The 20,481-nt window shown below is 31.3% G+C and overlaps 3 protein-coding genes across 6 annotated transcripts in view; all 3 read right to left on the bottom strand.

Moving 5' to 3' along the window:
- LOC108694734 (alanine aminotransferase 2-like) overlaps window positions 1-10,511 on the bottom strand; it is an 18,461-nt gene extending 7,950 nt beyond the window's left edge. The window contains exons 1-5 of one of the 3 annotated variants that reach the window (XM_018204377.1): window positions 8,862-9,117; window positions 7,634-7,966; window positions 6,496-6,940; window positions 5,779-6,044; window positions 5,139-5,706 (exon numbers count right to left, since the gene is read on the bottom strand). In XM_018204377.1, the coding sequence (XP_018059866.1) occupies window positions 5,428-5,706; window positions 5,779-6,044; window positions 6,496-6,940; window positions 7,634-7,966; window positions 8,862-9,098 (1,560 nt within the window). In that variant the 5' untranslated portion in view covers window positions 9,099-9,117 and the 3' untranslated portion in view covers window positions 5,139-5,427. Of the gene's footprint in view, window positions 1-5,138; window positions 5,707-5,778; window positions 6,045-6,495; window positions 6,941-7,633; window positions 7,967-8,861; window positions 9,118-10,444 lie in introns of those variants that run through there. The other 2 variants (XM_018204378.1, XM_018204376.1) reach the window with 2 other exon arrangements.
- On the bottom strand, window positions 286-4,814 carry LOC108694737. 2 transcript variants are annotated; one of them, XM_018204380.1, is made up of 2 exons: window positions 4,622-4,814; window positions 286-815 (listed from the first exon to the last, which is right to left on the bottom strand). In XM_018204380.1, exons 1-2 carry the CDS (start codon window positions 4,806-4,808, stop codon window positions 694-696), a joined length of 309 nt encoding a protein of 102 aa, XP_018059869.1. In that variant the 5' UTR covers window positions 4,809-4,814; the 3' UTR covers window positions 286-693. The 2 variants fall into 2 exon arrangements, with proteins under 2 accessions (XP_018059869.1, XP_018059870.1); XM_018204381.1 differs by having other exon boundaries at window positions 286-812.
- A 568-nt stretch (window positions 10,512-11,079) lies between the features above and the next one.
- LOC108694736 (alanine aminotransferase 2-like) lies at window positions 11,080-14,580 on the bottom strand. The gene is made up of 5 exons (XM_018204379.1): window positions 14,479-14,580; window positions 13,237-13,569; window positions 12,098-12,542; window positions 11,562-11,830; window positions 11,080-11,482 (listed from the first exon to the last, which is right to left on the bottom strand). Exons 1-5 carry the CDS (start codon window positions 14,542-14,544, stop codon window positions 11,204-11,206), a joined length of 1,392 nt encoding a protein of 463 aa, XP_018059868.1. The 5' UTR covers window positions 14,545-14,580; the 3' UTR covers window positions 11,080-11,203.
- Window positions 14,581-20,481: the final 5,901 nt, after the last annotated feature.

Raw genomic sequence — 20,481 nt, 5'->3', positions numbered from 1 at the left:
GCTGGAGTAGCATCGGTGCGGAGGACACCGGTGGCGCGTCCACCATCCCTACCCCTCGCCCAATCAGCATCCCGCCGCCGCTGCCGGCACTCTGTCTCGCCGCTGACGTCGCCGCCGCCGTCGACGATGCCGTCACCGACATCGTCTTCGTCGGCCAGCCGCCGGTGATCATCGCATTTCTCAGATGCGACATGTTTAGTTATCTCCTTCTCTTCTTCCTTATCCTTTTGACTCTTTCTCTCTTTTCCTCGACGAAAGGGAACTTGCGGCACCGCTCTTTTTCTCTCTCTCTCTCTCTCTCTCTCTCTCTCTCTCTCTCTCTCTCTTTCGTTTATCACTCGCTGATTAATCAGCGTCCGCTTTTTCCCCTTCGTCTGCGTTTTCTTCTACCTCGCGTCGCTCATCGCCGCACAAAATTCCTCCGAAGCGGATCTAGCTCCGGTGCGGCCAATTCTTCTGCTCTTCGATTTTGCGAAAACTGCAAACTGCAATACGCGTGGCGGGATGCGCACGCGCGCGCGCGCGTGCAGAATCGAGGCGAGTTGAATGAGAATCGCGGAATACGAAATTATGCACGCAACGCACGCACCGCGTCGCTCGACGTTGCTTGTTCGATGCCCAGCGATTGCAGCGAATACTGAGTGCAAGGGGCGGTGGGGAGGTAGAAGAAAACAGCGGGGAGATTTAACGATGTTAACGACGATACGAAGTTCGATCCAAGTAGCACGCCACCTGGGGACGCGCCGACGATGTCGACGATCCAAGTGACAGAGGATGACCCGCGTAAATACGAATGGGTAAAGCGACTCGTTCTGCTGAAAAAAGAGACAGAAAAAAAGAATTTGAATACTTGGGCGATTTAAATTAAATTTTACCAATGTAAGGTTAACTTTAATTTCGATTTAACCTCCCAAGGAACACAAAAAAGTCAATAAAAAATCAAAATTTTTTATTTTGGTTTTTAATGATCAATAGTTAAATTTTGTAATAAAAAAATCATCATTTTCGTGACATTAAAATAATCATTTTGTGTTTCTTGGGGTACTGTTTATCTTTATTTAATTCTAAAAATTAGGAAAAGAAAAGAAAAATCTTGATTTTAATTCTTAGAATTAGGAAAAGATAAAGAGTAAAAAAAAAGGTAAAGAGTAAAAAAAAAAAAAACGAGAAAGTTAAGTTTCTACATTAGTAAAAATGGATATAAGAGTACGTTTATATTGGAGCAATAATAGATATAAAAGAGATAATCAACATAAGAGATAATCAAATTTATCTTTCTCCTTGATATGTTTGTAATAGAATTGTGATATAATTCTAGCTATATATTTACTGAAATGAATCATTTCCAAAAATGATGAAGAATTACTATTATCTTTAAATACTGCAAAATGATAAGTTGGAAAATCTCTATCTAAAAAATAAACATTTTGCACGTCCCATTAATATCAAATAATGGACGAGGAAGTGACATTATCCTTGTAAATATGATCCCTCTTAATATTTCCGCTATTAAATAGAGAATTCTCTAATTATTATGAAATTATTTTTCAACACCATGGCGTTAATATACTAATAGCCAATATTTATTATACCGTATTTATATTTTCAATATTTCGAAACGGTTTTTTCTCTCTTAAGGTATATTTTAGCAGCATTTTAATAATTATTAAGTATACAAAATAACAATAATAATTTACATAAGATAGATGTGCACACAAAAAATATTATAAAGGTATCAGCAAAATTACTACTTTTATGCCTATCAGAGATTAAAGGAAGGAAATACAATAAAATAATATGATATAATTATTAAAAACAGATAAAATATGTGAACAAAATAAAACATGGCAAATATGATAAACCGAACGTAAAAAACAAACAAATGTAGCATATATGAAACGTAAATAAATGTGATATAGAGTATAAGCAAATAGAATGATTCTCTGAGCCTTCAAATGACAGTATATTTCCAGTAAACACAGAATATAACTGCTGTACAACATACATTTTTAAGTATATTCATATAAAATATATTATTTAATATCTATGTAATATGACAGTTATATTCAGTGTTTGATGGGAATTTTTTCGAAATCATACTTGAGATGATTTTAAACGTAACATCGGATTACTGTACACAAAATAAAATTAAATGAGAGAGAAAGATGATTATTATTTGAAAACCTTATTTGAAGGCTCTCTGATTTTTAATTCATGACATCTTAAAGACTTAAACACAATGCGAAGGCAACAGCAATAACGATTGAAATAACGATAGCAATAGCGATAGCGAAAGGAACAGTGGAATCCAACATACGAATGTATATGTCAAACTATTGTTAAAATATTCCATTGTCGTATGATGCCATTGGATTCCTCTGTTCCTATCCGCTATCGCTATTGCTATTACTATTTTTATCGCTATCGCTGTTGTCTTCGCATTGTGTTTAGACCTTAAGACTGTACTTATATATGTATAAGACAATTTCAAATATAGAAGAACCGACTATGAATACTGGCCATACTCTCGGAATCCTTGACTCGTCTGTTCTTCGATAATAACGTTGAATAGGAGCTGTGTTACTACACTACTACTACTACTACTATTTTGTGATAACAGATCCCACAATAATTACTTCAAGTGTGAAATTGTCAGAAAGTTACACCAAAAATTTTTGTAGAATCGCAGAAATGAGTTTTGCGATGACTGGATCGTCTTTCTGAAAATCAACTTCCAAGTGAATGAGCGATTCGCAAAATGCGCTTGCGCATGTTGTCTGAATTTTTCATTTGATACTTTTCCACAAATCGAGAATCGACAACTTTTTGAAATCAGTTTCAAAGTGAATTCAAAGAGTGAAAGAACAGCGATAAAATTATTTAATCATGATTTTTGTGTGATTCCTCGGACATAAATCGCATAAAATTTTATATTATATAAATGTATATATAATAAAAAATAAATAAGAAAAAAGCTAGTATGAATAAATTGTGATAATAATATTTTAAAATGTAAATAATATATATGTATAATTAACATAAAATAAGTAAGAAAAAGAACTAGTATGAATAAATTTTGATAATAATATTTTTAAATATAAATTCTAAATACATTTTTTAGTTATATAAACTATCGAAACATAATCATAAAGTTAGAAATAGTAATATCACAATTATAAATTGATTTGTCGATTTGATATTATAATGCTCTCTTATTAAAACTCTGTGAAGAACTTATACATATAACTGAAAAATATAATTAAAATTTATATTTACAAACATGATTATAGTTTCCAAAATCTCGATCATATTAGCTTTTCTCTATTTATTTGAATTATTCATATAGCGGTCTAAATTAACTTATTGCAATATATTATTATAAAATATTATTATTTAGACATATATTTTATTAGATTTGTACACGTAATGTATTTTGTGGTGCACATTTCGGACAAATATGTTAACTTATCGAAACGTAGAAATAAATTTTGCTCTTAGCGCAATCAGAATTATCATTCAGAAAATCCGGATCACCAAGATCATGATCTTTATACTATGAACCTCGAAACAGATGATGCAAGCCTCTTTGTGACTTTATCTCATGTTTAGTTGATACAAATCGCAAATAACAAGACGCGCTACGCGTCATCCATGACGAAAATAATCTGCCACGGTCATGTGTCGGATTTTCAACATTCACGATAAACGAATGTCCGTTGATCGTGAACATCCTAATAACAATTTATTTACGATACATTAACTCCATTCGCGTTGTTTTGCACTTTTTGCACTTAATATCTTCATTTTTTTCTTTTATTTCATTTATTTCACTTTAAGTGCAAATTTTTTTTTTAATTTCAAGTAACACGGTCAGATTCATTGGTTAAACATTGCAATGGGAATACTATTGGACTAATATTTAGACCAATATAATGCTTGGACTGCTCTCAATAAAGACACCAAAAATTAAAATAACTTTATTTGATACTTAACGATAATAAACAGTCAATTTTATAACAAAAAAATCATTATTTTGATTTTCATGACGTCAAAATAAAGTCACTTTTACTTTCTCTTGAATTTATATGTTATGTATTTCTTTGTTGTATTTCTTTAATTGGAATACTGTATCAATAATTGTATTACTACGGCACCATATGCTGATTAATAAGCACACTTGTATTTCGGACACTTCGAATTTTATCTTATCGATCTTTTGCGATATATATAACCTGATCTTATATATAGCCTTATCCAAAAATAATAGGCTTCTTATTTGAATCATTATTTGAAATTTTTACTCAAAAATTGATTTATATTTACTGCAAATTATCCATATTGTAAGTTTCAAGAATCCTTTAAACTTATGTATAATACTGACATGCAATAATGCATAAAAAAATTTCAGATAAATAAAACATTTAAATGCCTAATATTTTTATCCAAGGCTGTATTTAAAATTAAACGACAAGCTTCGGATGATAATCTAGAGATTATTTCCTGGTTAATGAAATAATCTATACAATGTGTCGAGTTATGAATACTGTTTACACATCATCGTGTGAAATATTCGTCACAAAGCACAAAGGGCTAGTTAAAGGGATAACGACACGTGACTCACCCTTTATTTTGATAAGCTTCTCACTCGTTACGCTGTCACTGCTCCAACGCACTAACGACACTGTCGCGGTGGCGTATTTTTCGTTTATCGCTGGTATCATATTTTTAGCCAGTACATTATATAAGTGCACGTGGATAAGCAGGTAGTCGAAGCATGTCATCTCCTTCGCTCGCTTTACAATATGCATCTTGCCTGTGTTACATACTAACAAACAATGATAATTAACATGCACTCTTTCTCTTTTTTTCTGCAGTTTATTATGTAATTATGTTATATTTTATTATATTTCATTTAAAAAATACAGCAACTTAACTTTAATATATTCAACCTATTTTCTTATTAATTATTATATAATATTGACGTTGTTGATTTTAACAAATTATCAGACATATACAAATTCTTTAGCAACAATTAATTTTTTATTTATAATTACATATACAAATTTACAGTTTTATCAAGATTTTTCTACAAAACTCAATAACAACATTATATGCAATATCTTAATATTAATGGCCGATATTCATACTCGATTTGTTTTTATATTTTAGTCTTAAGATGTCAGAAATCAATAAAGAGGGGCGTTTCTTAAGATATTACATAAGACGACCTTAAAACGATCTAAAAATAAAAACCGACACTGAATACTGGTCCATAAATTATTAATTATAACAAAAACATTTTACATTCTTAATATGTTCAACAATTAAACTTTCACTTGAATGTGCACAACCGTAGGAAGTCATTCGTCATTATATAATTCCTATTCTTCATAATTGTCAATTTTTTCTCAACCAGAAATATATTATTTAACTGTATTTCTTAAGGAACTTGATGTGGAATTGCTTCAGTGCTTCGAGCATTGTTTTAATTTTCTTCTTTTCCGGCAGTATCGTAGTACGGAAATGATTCGTACCAGGTATCTGACCGAAGTACGAGCCCGGGAGTACTAAAATCCCAGTGTTCTCCAATAATTCGAACGCATAGAAGACGTCTGGTTCTTGGCCTTGCGCTCGCGCTGCCTCAATCGCCTTCGAAGGCAGCTCGAAGCGTGGAAACGCGTACATTGCACCCATCGGCGGATTCGCCTGGAAAGAAAAAAAAAATATTGTAAAAATATCGAATAACTTTTATTACCTATTTCGCGAAAGGATAGTTACCTTATATCCTGGAATACTATTGAGTATTTCATCGACAAGTTGCGATTTCTCTGCAAATGAACGCAGGATTTTTTCCTTCTCCTTCTGGAACAGCTCGTACGATGGCTCATTTGATCGCGGTGGAGTCACTACAACATCTAACACAATCTGGCCGAGTACAGTAGGATATATCATAGAAATCGATTTTAATAACACCTTCATCACTTTCGGATCCATGTTGATGATTTCAGCATAACCGCCACGGATCCCACATTCACCCATATATCCTAAAACCGAAATGCTTCAACATGGATTGCTTCTGAAATTTCCCGAAAAATCTATTTATGGATTTAACTTCTAACTAAGTAACTACACGAACAGAATTTTCTGTTAAAATTTACTCAAAAAATATAGTAATTGTTGTAAAATTAATCAATTATTTTATATTTTATTGTAATTTTATTAATGAATGAGAGAGATTTACATTAAAATTCTTCGAAATCTAATGTTGTCTCATGTTGTTGACTATCATATTTTTATGGTAAACTCTAAGAAAAAATTCTCTCCATGTAGTAATAAAAATCTTTTCAAATCAAATATTGATGTTCGGTATTTTGACTCAATAAAATTTCGATTATAATTCAACATCTGTCTTGAAAGTTTAATATATTTTAAATAAATTACTCTTCGCGATTTTTAACGAATTATGTTCCGATTCCCGAACTCTTTTTCGCGCACCTTTCGAGATGGACATAAACGATGCAAGTTCCATCTTCGAATACGGTTCGCCCATTTCTGTCATGACCTTCTTGAAGGAATGGAACGCGCTGTCTTTGTCATATATATTATTCTGATAGACTTCGTCAGCCAACAAGAACAGATGATGTTTATGGGCGAAGCGGATGACATTTTCGATGTTCTTGTGAGTCAATACTTGGCCAGTTGGATTACCGGGATTGATCACCACCAGCACACGAGGATTACATGTATCCTCGACTTTTCTTAATGCTCGTTCCAATTCGCTGACTTCTAGCGACCATTTATTGCCCTCATTCAGATAGTATCCGATCTGAGCGAGACCAAACTCCGCCAGAGTCGCCGAGTAGAGAGGATATTGCGGAATTGGGATCAGCACGCCGGATGGTTTGTCGTCGATCCTTTCGTTGAATAGATTCAGAAATGACTGGAAAAAAATCACACAAGCATGAAGTAAAAGAAGACAAAATATAATTCCCTATTGAAAAAAAAAATCACGTCATAAAGTTGATCAGTAATTAATTACAATGAAATCATGTAATTAAGACAAATCACGTAACGAATTATTTCAAATCAATATGTGATTTTTAAAATCACGTTATTTGAAAAATCACATGATATTAGAAATAATTTCATCCATCATGTGATTTTATAGTCAAATTTTCAAGAATTGAATAATAGAAATAGAGAAGAAAAAAATGTATCATATGATTTTTCAAATTATGTCACTTAAAAAAAAATCACATAATGATGGAACAATTTGTTATGTAATTTATTTGTCTTAATTACACGATTTCGTTATGCGACTTTGTGATGTGATTTATTTCAGAAAGGTTAACAACTGTTATCTTATCAGTCTGTTCAAAATATCAAAGTTTAAAATGCCAATTTCAATTTTGTATAATATGCATCGTAAGTGCATGTAAAAGTGATTGATTTAATATATAAATATGTATTATTCGTATAAAATACTATTTATGTTCATTATTATGAAAAGTTCAAAATTAAGAAAAAATAAACTGGAAAAGTAATATTGCAACATGTAATTTTGTGTTTACGGAGTAGATTACTTTTAAATGACGTTTCAAATAACAAGAAGAGGTCCTTGAAGTGTATGTACCTTGATGCCAATAGAAGCACCGTTCGAGAGGATAATATTGTGATAATCGCAGGGGATATCGCCGTCGCGTTCCTGAATGTATTGCGCAACGTGTTGGCGAATACACTCGATGCCTCTGGTCTCTGGGTATGAGCCTACGCTGCCGCCATTGCAATTTCCCAGGATCATCCGGGCGCGATTTTTTGCATCTTCCGGGTATTTCGGATCGTTGAGCAAATTCGGCGAAACCGTCAGGGTAAGCACTTGCCGCAGAAACGTGATAGGCTGCTGACCCATCGCGTGGGCGTCGCCAGTATTCACTTTGATCACCTCCTTGAAGGGTTTTTCAACGCCCTGCAAAAAGAAACGATTTTAGGTCTAACGATCTTTGTGTTTAATTTTAAAACTTTTTCAAACTTTATGGACTATAAGCTACCCAGATAGCACAAAGAGTTCAAAAAGAATTCAATGATATGTCATCAATTCTGAATTCATTTTCAGATGCAAAAGGAATTCTTTTTCTAAAAAAAATTAATGACTCAGAATTGATGATATATCACTGAATTTTTTTTTAATTCTTTGTGCTATCTAGATACAGACTATAAGTTTTATATATATAGGAGTACAATACAAATCTAATTTACATCTAATGAATACATTCTAATGGAAACAATCTATATTTCATTTGCACCGAAGTAGAACTGAATGGAGGGTTTAGGTGGAAACTAAACCAATTATAAATGGAAAATAATAAGGGTTTCCAACCTTGAATATAATATCTATCTATATTGATACGCGTTATCTTACATTCACGCATTAATTGTTTGTTAATGTTAGGTAAATAGTTTGTGCACTATGAATTGTTTTTATATTATTACTTGCGAACAAATTAATTTGATTACATGTTTATTTAATTAAATGTTATACGCTATATTTGAATTGTTTTCATTTTAGTATTTACGAAAGAAATAATTTAATTAAATATGTTTATTGACTAAATATTTATATGTTAATATAATTTGGATAATTTGGATTGCGCTCATCTATATTTTATTATTTACTTCTTTCTCTGTATTTTGTTTATATTTACTATATCTACCTTTTTTGCTATAGTATTTTAAGTCGTGAATTTTGGGACACTCTGTATATTATTTCTTTTTTTAGACATGTACTAAAGCTGATTCAATTCTGCTCTAAAATGATATACGATCCTTGACAAATGACTTGTTCCGGCTCATTTTATTCTTACTTTTTGTAGCTCTTTTTCGATTTCCAGTGCCCTGATGAACAGCGGCCCGCGCACCGCGAACTCCATTTTGCGAAGGTTCACGAAGACATTATCCTTAGTGAGGACCTTATCGTACGGGTTTGACGTGTTCACCGTCGCCGTCACTGCGTTCGATGCCATACTGCGACACAAAATAATCGGCTGGAATGCATCGATGCAGAAGACTCTTGTGTATCCAACATCCCTACCCCTCGCCATCCCGATCAGCACCCCATCCCCAGACAGAATAAAAGTCATAAGAATATTTTATAATTTTCTTTATCTTTTAAAAGTGTAATAGAAATACACAAAAATGATCTAGAAAAGAAATCGTAGGTATTATTTTTGCTGTATTATAATTAAGAATGTTTCTTTCTTGTTTCTAAAATATTTAATATAGTATTGAAATAGTGTAGATAAAAGAAAAATAAATTATAAAAGATGACTATAATATATATGTAATCTTATTGTAATCTTATTGTGATTTTAAGATTTACTGTCTAAATACTATTTTTTCTTAAAATATTTATTGCATCCATGTAAATTAATATTTGAATATGTCTGATATTTCTTTTTTTGTACAGAAATGTTTCTTCTTCTGAATCTGATCATCAGTTTTCAATTTTACATTCAAAAAGTTAGAAAAAAATTATAAATTGTATTAGATAGTCATATAGTATGCAATTATTTATTCTAAGATTTTTAAGATTTTTATTCACACACATTCTATAAATTCTAAAAAAAATACCTTAAACTTTTTTTTTATATAAGATTTTATAAGAAATTATAAAATAAAAAATCTTTTAGAAATCAAAATATATTTCACAATTTATATATATAAAAAAATTCTTAAAAACAATGTAAACTTTCATGAAAAATGTTGCAATATGCATAAAAAAATTTGAGGAATTTTTAAAAAAATTATAAAATATGACTCAGAAATTTTGAAAAATTATAAAATTTACATAAAAATTCTGAAAAATTATTTGAAAAATTTTTTTAAAACTATAATCACAACATAATCATAATAATGATAATAATTATTCACATGTGATTATGATAATAATTACTTTTATTATTAATTATAATTTTCACGTGATTAAAACACTATATACTGATTAATAAGACACTTATATTCCGAACATTTGAAACTGATTTTTGGCGATGTATGATGAGCATATATATGGCATACAAAAATACTTTATGTAAAATATCTTAGGTAAAAATATTAGGATCTTTATTAATCACTATTTAAAATTTTAATAAAAGATTGATTTATATTTACTATAAATTATACTTAGCTTCAAGAACTTTTTAAATTTATATATGATATTGATAATCAAAATAGTAACAATGCAAAAGAATTTCAGATAAATAAAAAAATGTAAATGCCTAATATTTGTGGCCAAGATTATATTTAAGATTGTGACAAGCCTCGGGTGATAGTCTAAAGCATTATTCCGATTAATGAAATAATCTCGAGTTATGAATATACCATTTACATATCATCGCGAAATATTCTTCGCAAAGAGCTAATCAAAGGGATAACGCGACATGTGACTCACCCTTTATTTTGAAAAGCTTTTCACTCGCGGCGCTGTCATTGCTCCAACGCATTAACGACACTGTCGCGATCACGTATTTTTCGTTTTTATTTCTGGTATCATATTCTTAGCCAGTGCATTATATAAGTGCACGTGGGTGAGCATGTAGTCAGAGCATGTCATCTCCTTCGTTTGCTTTACAATATGCATTTTGTCTTTCCATTACGTATTAACAAACAATTATAATTAACATACACTCTCTCTTTCTCTTTCTCTTTTTCTCCGAAGTCTATTATGACATATTTTATTATATTTAATTTAAAAAAATACGGCAACTTGAAATTTAATATACTCAACCTATTTTCTTAATCATTACGTAATTCGCTGTTGGTTTAACAAAAACTATTAGATATATACAAATTCTTTAGCAATAATTAATTTTTTTATTTACATATAAATTTACAGTTTTATCAAGATTTCTACAAAACTCAATAACAAGGTTATATGCAATATCTTAATATTAATGGAGATGTCATCAATCATTAAAAAAGACCGTTTCTTAAGATATTACTTAAGACGATCTTAAAACGATCTAAAAATGAGAACCGACAATGAATATCAGTCAATAAATTATTAATAAAAATATTTTACGTTCTTAAATGTTCAAAACCTGAACTGCCACTTGGATATGCACAATCGTAGGAAATCATTTCTCATTAGGTGTATAATTCCTATTCTCCATAATTTGTTAATTTTCTTTCAACTATTGAAATATATTATTTAACTGTATTTCTCAAGAAACTTGATGTGGAATTGCTTCAACGCTTCGAGCATTGTTTTGATTTTCTTCTTTTGTGGCAGTATCGTAGTGCGGAAATGATTTGTACCAGATATCTGGCCGAAGCACGAGCCTGGGATCACTAAAATTCCAGTTTTCTCCAATAGTTCGGACGCGTAGAACATGTCTGGTTCTTGGCTTTTCGCTCGTGCCGCCTCAATTGCTTTTGACGGCAGTTCGAAACGTGGAAACGCGTACATCGCACCCATCGCCGGATTCGCCTGAAAAGGAAAAGCAAAAACATTGTAAAAATTCTGTCTAGCGTAGTTTTCCTTGACTATCCTATAAAAGGACAGTTACCTTATATCCAGGAATACTATTGAGTGTGTCGACGACGAGCTGTGATCTTTCTGCTAGAGAACGTAGAGTTTCCCTTTTCTCTTTCTGGAATTGCTCATACGATGGCTCATTCGGTCGCGGTGGATTCACCACAACATCCGTCACGACCTGGCCGAGCACAGTAGGACACAACATTGCAGAGATCGACTTCAATAGCACCTTCATTACTTCTGGATCCATGTTGATAATTTCGGCGTAACCGCCACGGATCCCGCATTCACCCATATATCCTGAAAACGAAATGCCTCAATATGGAATGCTTCTGAAATTTCCCGAAAAATCTATTTATGAATTCAATTTGGTAATCGAAATTCAATAATTTTTCAAATCAAATATTTCTGTTCAATGTTTCAATTAAATCAATAAATGATTGCGAATAATTAAAAAATTCAATGTCCTTTGAATAAATTGTCTTGAAAGTCTAATATTATAAATAAATTGTTTTTAGCGATTCCTATCGCTAGATGTTTCGATTCCCAAATTCTTTTATCGCACACCTTTCGAAATGGACATAAATGATGCCAGTTCCATTTTCGAATATGGCTCGCCCATCTCCGTTATGACTTTCTTGAAGGAATGAAATGCGCTGTTTTTGTCGTATATGTTGTCCTGATACACCTCGTCGGCCAGCAAGAACAGGTGATGTTTATAGGCGAAGCGGATGACATTTTCGATGTTCTTGCGAGTCAATACTTGGCCGGTTGGATTGCCGGGATTGATCACCACTAACACACGAGGATTACACGTATCCTTGACTTTTCTTAATGCTCGTTCCAACTCGCTGATTTCTAGCGACCACTTGTTATCTTCATTCAAATAGTATTCGATTTGAGCGAGTCCAAACTCCGTCAGGGTCGCCGAGTATAGAGGATACTGAGGAAATGGGATGAGCACGCCGGATGGTTTGTCGTCGAGTCTTTCGTTGAATAGATTCAGGAATGACTGGAAAAGAAAATCATACAAGATGAAAGAAAATATAGTCGAGTCATTAACAGCTGTTATCTTTTCAGTCTGTCTAAAATACCAAAGTTTGAAATGTCAATTTCAATTTTATATAATGTGCATTGTATATGTAAAAATAATTGATTTAATATATAAATATATATAATTATTCATGTATAAAATAACTATTCATGCTCATTATTATGGTAGAAAAAAATAAACTGGAACAATAAGATTGAAAAAAATTTTCAATTTTTTCAATATTACTTACTCAAAATTACTTTCCATTTTGAAATTTGCTATTTTATTCTTGCCCATGTCAGAACATTATTTATTAAAATAATTACCTAGCAAGCGCAAAGTTACATGCAACATATGTAGGTACCTGTTAGTCGTAATTTTCCTCAATAATATAACTGTAATATAACACATTATTATATTATGATTAATTATATTATTAATGCCCAATTTCTTCACCTCTAACTTTATCCAAGAGATATCTCCCAGAATATAATGGAGATATCTTTTGGATAAGATTATCCGCAACTTATCTGAAAGTGAAGAAATTGAGCATAAGTGAAAAATTAACAGTATGTTACATGTAATGTTGTAACATGTAACTTTGTGTTTATTGGGTAGATTGCTTTCAAACGATTTTCCAAATAACAAGCAAAGAGCCTTGAAGTCCACATACTTTGATGCCGATAGAAGCGCCGTTCCAGAGAATAATGTTGTGATAATCGCAAGGGATACCGCCATCTCGTTCCTGAATGTACTGTGCAACATGTTTGCGAATACATTCGATGCCGATCGACTCCGAGTATGAGCCCACGCTGCCGCCATTGCAATTTTCCAGAATCATCCGGGCGCGATCCTTTGCATCCTCCGGGTAGCTCGGATCATTGAGCAGATTCGGCGAGACTGTCAGGGTGAGCACCTGCCGCAGAAACGTGATAGGCTGCTGACCCATCGCGTGAGCGTCGCCAGTGTTCATTTTGGTCAACTCCTTGAAGGGTTTCTCAAAGCCCTGGCAAATAGAAATGATTTTAGGTATGATCTTTCAATTTTGAAACTTTTCCATACTTTGTGGAGACTATAAGCTACAAGAATATACACAATATAGGAGTACAATACAAGAGTCTAATTTACATCTAATGGATACATTATAATGGAAACAATCTGTATTTGTTGATTCATTGAAATAATTGTATTTAATCTTAATTATTAAATCTATATTTGTGCCGAAGTGAAACTGAATTGAGGGTTTAGAAACTAAACCAGTGATAAATGGAAAATAACGGGTTATTTTCCAATCTTGAATATAATACCTGTTGCATCGATACACGTTATCTTACACTCACGCATTAATTGTTTGTTAAGTAAGGCTGTGTTCCAAAATATATATTCGCTGCTAGTACTGAAAATGTATAATATACGTAACGTAATATACGTAACCTGTAGATTTTCAGCGCTGATAGTGAATTTTGGAATACGGCCTAAATAAGTTTGCGCGCACTGTGATTGAATTGTTTTCACATTATTACTTGCGAAAGTAATTTGATTACACGTTTATTTAAAATTAAATGTTTACACGCTGTATTTGAATTGTTTTCATTTTAGGATTTGCGAAAAAAATAATTTCATTAAGTGTTTACTGAATAAATATTTATATGCAGATATAATTTAGATAATCTGCATTGCGCTCATCTATATTTTATTATTTACTTTTTTATCTGTATTTTGCTTATATTTTTTCATCTACATTTTATTGTTATTACTATACAATAACTTTTTTGCTATATTTCAAGTCGCAAATTTTGGAACATCCTGTATACCACTTCTTTTTTTGTACGATACTGAAGAAGATTCCATTTTGCTCTGGCAATGAGCATATGATTCTTGACAAATTGCTCGTTCCGGCTCAGTTTATCCTTACTTTTTGTAGCTCCTTTTCAATCTCCCGTGCTCTAAAGAACAGTGGTCCGCACATCGCGAGCTCCATTTTGCACAGGTTAACGAAAACATTGTCCTCGGTGAGGACTTTATCGCGCGGGTTCGACATCGCCGTCACCGTCACTGCGTTCGATGCCATGCCACACAAATTATCAGCTGGAATAGCATCGATGCGGAAGACTCTTATGTGTCTATCCCTACTCTTCACGATTCCGATCATAGTCCAATAGAATTACGCTCGTTTCCACCAATGTAGATTAACTTTAATCTCAATTCAACTTACTCTTCGTCTTTTTCTAGTTCTAAAGATTAGAAAAAGACGAAAAGTAAGTTGAACCGAAATTAAAGTTAATCTACATTGGTGGAAATAGGTATAAGACTCTCAAAGGGATCCATTTCGTGGAATAATTGTAAGTTGACATTTCTCTCGACGAAATTTTCGGAAGGCTATCAGAAAAGAAATGCATATGTTTAAGATTCGCAACTCGTGGGAAATATTCACGAATATACACAAAAAAAATTCGGAGTTGCAAAAAGTTTTTTGCTTATAAAACGAAAGATGTCGATAATTGAAAAAAAAAGCAGTATGAAAAATGTAGGTATTCGAAATCACAAAATGAAACCTGGAACATTAAGATCGGTCTATTAAATTAAGTTGAAAAAAATAAATACCACTGAAAAAAGCCTTTTTTTATTCGCTCTCTGTTTATCGATATTTAAATGCAAAACTTTGAAATTTTTCTAAAATGTAGCTCTCGTGATGACGAAAAAATTTAGTCCTGAACGAACTTAAAATGTTTATTAATTTTTGCAAAAAGCCATTTTTTCATTAAAAACTTGTCTGCGGAAAATTTAATTTCTTCTTTTTTGACCAGTTCTTTCGCAATGTACAGGGGCAATTTTCCTTTTTCATGAGTTACACTATCACACTCAGTAACACAAAATGATTTTTTGCAACTATTTAAAAATTTTTTAAACTATTTTAAAATAATTTTGAAAAATAGATATCTTTTTCCCATATAAAAAAAATAATTCCATTAATATGCATTATATCAAATAGCTATATGAAATATTTGATAGCTGACATTTTTTTAAAAAAATTTTTAAAAAAAGTTACTCTTCGATCGTTAGGAGCCGAGATAATAATTTTTTTTTCAAAAAATCACTGTAGCTCTAATTTTAGGATTAAGAGTCCCGTCTAGCATTAATTTGTCAAGGAAGAATTGAATTTGCTATTAAGAAATTCTCAAATTTTTTGCTGCCATAAGAGTTTAAAACCATTGAAAATTTGAGGAACGCATACGAGGTAACGAGCCAGAGTAGGGGAAGCCGATACGCGATGGAGTGAGAAAGATCGGCCGCATGACTCGCACCTGTCTGATTTCATGCGTTTAAATGCTAAACTTATATTTTCTCAGCAATAAATTAATGTAGAAACATAATTTTTTTTAAATCTAAAGGGTAGCTCGAGATATTAACAAATAGCTTAATCAAATGTTTCGCAAAGTAATTATAATTATGATATTTTTAATTTCTCGTTGAATTTATATTGAATTTATATTTTTTTTATTTATTAAATCACGTTTGAATATGGAGATTGGAATGTATCTGACTAACAAATTTAAGTCACATGAGCTATGTTTCTTTAATATATTATAAAGTGTCAAAATGGACACTTAAATGTATGGATACAATTGTTTTTGTGAATTAATTGCAGATGCGGATATAACATATATGTCAACAAATTAATAAGTAATTTACCAAATAGTGTAAGTGAAGACAGTTGTACATACTTTTTATATAACACTAATTTAATTTTATATTTGTGAAAGTTTCGTATAACACTAATTTTCGCAAATATAAAAGTAGCTTAATGTTTTACATCTCATTTTGTAGATATTTCGAATACCTACATTTTTCATACTGCACTTTTTTTTATACAATCGACATCTTTTGTTTTATAAGTGAAAAATCTGCTTTTTGCAACTTTCGAATTTTTATCGCATATTTTCCACATGAGTTTCAAACATATGCATTTCTTTTCTGATGGCCTTCTGAAAATTTTCGTCAAAAGAAATGTCACTTACAATTTTTTCACGAAAAATTATAGCAAAAAGATTAAGAAAAAAAATGTTTAAACAGCTTGATCTTCGTGTAAAAAAATAATTTCAAAATTGTATTACATATATCTTTGATAAAATTAAATCTTACAAATTAATTATCTTCCTTGTCAATGGTAGGTAAAAAAGATAGACAATAGCAAGTGTTAGTAAAACATGAAAAATAGTGACATCTATCTGATTATTGCAGCATAGAGAATTGGTTTTACGTCAAGTTTTTAAATATCAGCTGAACGGAACTAATTCTTAAGTATACTAGCTTTTGTATGAAAAAAGGATCTCTCTATAATCACTATGTTTAGCATATGAGGCGAGAATAAAGCATAAACGATGACGTTATCGGACTGTTATAAAAGAAAACGAAATTACTTGTTTACCTCCACTTCCCGCATTTAAAATGAAATAAGCATGTATTTTTGGTTTTTTTGCAAGAAAGAGGACGAAAAACACACAAATTGACACGAAATAAACCTACAGATGGATTGATGGAGATCTTGATTTTTCCAGAGTCTCAAAAATTTTTATAATTTTAATATTTCCAATTTTACAGTATATACACTATGTATATATGATACACAAGTTATAACACAATAAATTAAATTTTTCACATAAATCAAATATTTTTGCTTTACTTTTAAACTGGTTTAGTGGAAACATTATATATTGCGAAGAAATAATTTTTCATCTTGACGTTACATAATAGTTACTTTGACTTTGACCTTATGATTACTAATTATTAACGAAGAAGGTTCTAATTCCGACTGTGACGTGCAATAGATTGTTGTTTTTTTTTATCTTCTATATGTACAATTCTGTTTACTTTGGAATGTTATCATCTTATTATAATTGAGCTTCTGGAGATTCATTCCAAAAAAAAAAGTAAGATTTCTTTTCCTTCGAGTGAATCTCTCTCCAAAAAAAGAGTGAAATCTGCCATTTTTATTATTCAAGAGTACAAATATTTTTACTCTTTTAGAGTGAGATTTCGCTCCAAGAAATTTAGAGAATATATAAACTTATTTCTTTCTTCACATTTTTCAATTTATTCTTACGCATACAGAAAAATAAATAGTCATAAGCAAAACGAATCACAGAAAACGAGACAATAACGTAAGCAAACATCGATTTATTTACTGTTTACATTTTATTATTTATGAAAATTTATGTATGGAAGTCTGAACGTTCTCCTATAAGCGATTAAATTGCACTTAAAATTCACTGTATTTACAACATGTATGTATTTCTAAAGCTAAATAAAGTGGAGAACAAATTTCTGATCGCAATCTCTTTTCGATCTTTCTTTTGATCGGGATTTAATTTCGACGAGATATATTATCTCGCGCTAGTGACAAGTGCGATTCGGCGCATCCTCAACAGGATTTCCCGTTGCATGCGACGCAAAAACTTCTCGTTCTAACTTTCTCCTGCTAACAGTTTAACCCGTCGTCGATCGCTATTTTTGGCGAAGCGTACGTGCTTCTGCCGTGCCAAGTTCGCACGCGAATCGCGGAACGTTCCGCTCGTTCTCCGCGACGTTCTCGCGACGCGGATCTATCGTCGCGACGACAGATTCGCGATCGCAAAATCTTATCCGATATCATGAAATTCCGCCATCTGATCTGCATCCTATGTAAGATAAATATAATTTTGAACTTAAAGATATAAAAGAAAGATGACAGACATTTTTTAAATGTATACAAACGTAATACGTAATTAATTAATTATTTTAAAAGAATTATTTTAAAAGAATTGATTTCCATTGCGTTAATAATTGATGAGGAGCTGAATTGTATTCGAAATATTGAAACTTTGAGGATAGTAACAATCGAAATGTATTTTTTTTTCTAGGAACTGAAATTATATTCTGGTTCTTTCGGATTAAACTGAAGCATGCAAAAAGAGAACATTTTATTTCTTCATTCAATTGCAATTGTAATTTTTATATTGATTTGTACCAATCTTTTTATAGCGATAATGTCATAATATGCGAGAAATATCAATAATTTATAACTAATTACTCTGTAGGCAAAAATTTCTTCTAGAATTCTTTATACAATTTTTCAAAAACATTCATGAATTTAATATACAAAAAATTCTTAAGAATATTATATCATATTATAATTAATACAAGAATTTTCTTTATCAGAATAAGAATGTTTTCTTTCCTAACCACATGTTCGACGCGGGGAATTCCCAGATGATAGCAAAATCGTATGCGTCAAATGCAAACAATTCGTAGGAATTTGGCAGTGAACGTGACAACAGCTGCGTATGATGGCGGATGTTGTTTCTAGTAGGTCATTGGTACTACCCATGGTCGAGAATCTCCTTAAGTTAAATCCGCACAAAAGAGTTCACCATAATGGAGGAAGAATTAGCGACAGCATGGTATCGATAGCGTGCATTTAAATTTGCCTGTTTTTAAAATTACTTCCCTCATTAAGAGAAAATGTCTCATATTGTATATTTGTAATCAACTGAAGAAACAAACAAGCGTGATTTTCAGTCACATACACACATCCATTTACTAAAAAAAGTGATTGCTCAATTTATTTTGTTTCTTTTAAATAACAGTTATCTTTTAATAAAGAATATTTTCTTGATAATAGTCTTAAAATATATTTATTACAAATTTTAAGAAAACAAAAGTGGTATGTACAAAAAGAATTTATTTTCTTTGAAGAATGTTATAAAATTAATCAAAGAAACGATTTTATGTAAGCAAATCGAATTTGTTTTAATAATTTTTTGAAATTGAAGTATATTAAACTTACTAGAATTCAAAATATATTTTGAATAAATTTAATACTTATAATGAACATGATAAATTTGCGAATGAATCTTCGAAATATTTTAAACAAGTACTTATTATTTGCGTGCAATATTTTTTATATGCATGTAGAAAAATGGAAAAGGAAAAATATAAAATAAAGAATACAATAACAGCGATGACGAATATATATAATAATGCAAAAAATATATATGATACAAAAATTGTTAAAGACATTGTTTAATTTGACAATTACAGCATAACATTTTAAACAGTATTTAAAATAAATAATTTGAAATTCTTTATTCTGACTCAGTTACGGAACTATTACGTCACTTTTGATCCAAGGGGAAAGAATGAAACTGTCATATATATAAGATAGAGCAGGCTTTGTATTTTCACTGATCAATCTCTTAAAATAGTCACACACTTTCATCATATATGTATATATAATTTTATCAGACGCGTATCTCTCTCTTTCTCTCTTTCTCACGCATTCTCTCATCCTCTCATCTCTCGTATCAGAAAAAATACAAAATTTCCGGCTGGAAAATAGTGTCAATACAGATATGCGAACAAAAAACGTTGTAGATATAAGGGAGAGAAGGTGAAGATAAACAAATCACACCATGAATAAGAAACCGAAAAAATAATCCATTGCCCTTGTCGTCCCTCGTTTCGCGATTTCCTATAAAAGGAATAATATAAGATGGAGTGGAATAACAGAAGGAGGAACTTCCTTGAAAAACTGAAATCTCTGTATATGGTTCTTCGAATACACTCAAGGTTCAAATGGACTTTTCTCGCGCATTTGAAACGCTTTGAGAATTCTAAACGGACGCTAAATTTGGAGCACTGTATACAGAGTGTCCCGCAACAAACGTATGGATTCTTTAAGGAAAACCGATTTTTTCTTAGCAAAAACGTAGACTATTTTTCCATCACTTCATAAATTTCATAAATAAAGACATACAATTATACAATCTCTATATGCAGAAGTTGTACCCATTAGAAGAGGATAATGTTTTACAAGATTTATTATTTACAACTAAACTAGACATTGTATGTATATGCTGTAAAAAATATTTTGTATCTA

The sequence above is a fragment of the Atta colombica genome, unplaced genomic scaffold (assembly GCF_001594045.1).
Source record: "Atta colombica isolate Treedump-2 unplaced genomic scaffold, Acol1.0 scaffold123, whole genome shotgun sequence".
NCBI lineage: Eukaryota > Metazoa > Arthropoda > Insecta > Hymenoptera > Formicidae > Atta > Atta colombica.
The sequence above is the reverse complement of the archived record's forward strand: the minus strand, read 5'-3'. Positions and strand labels throughout refer to the sequence as shown.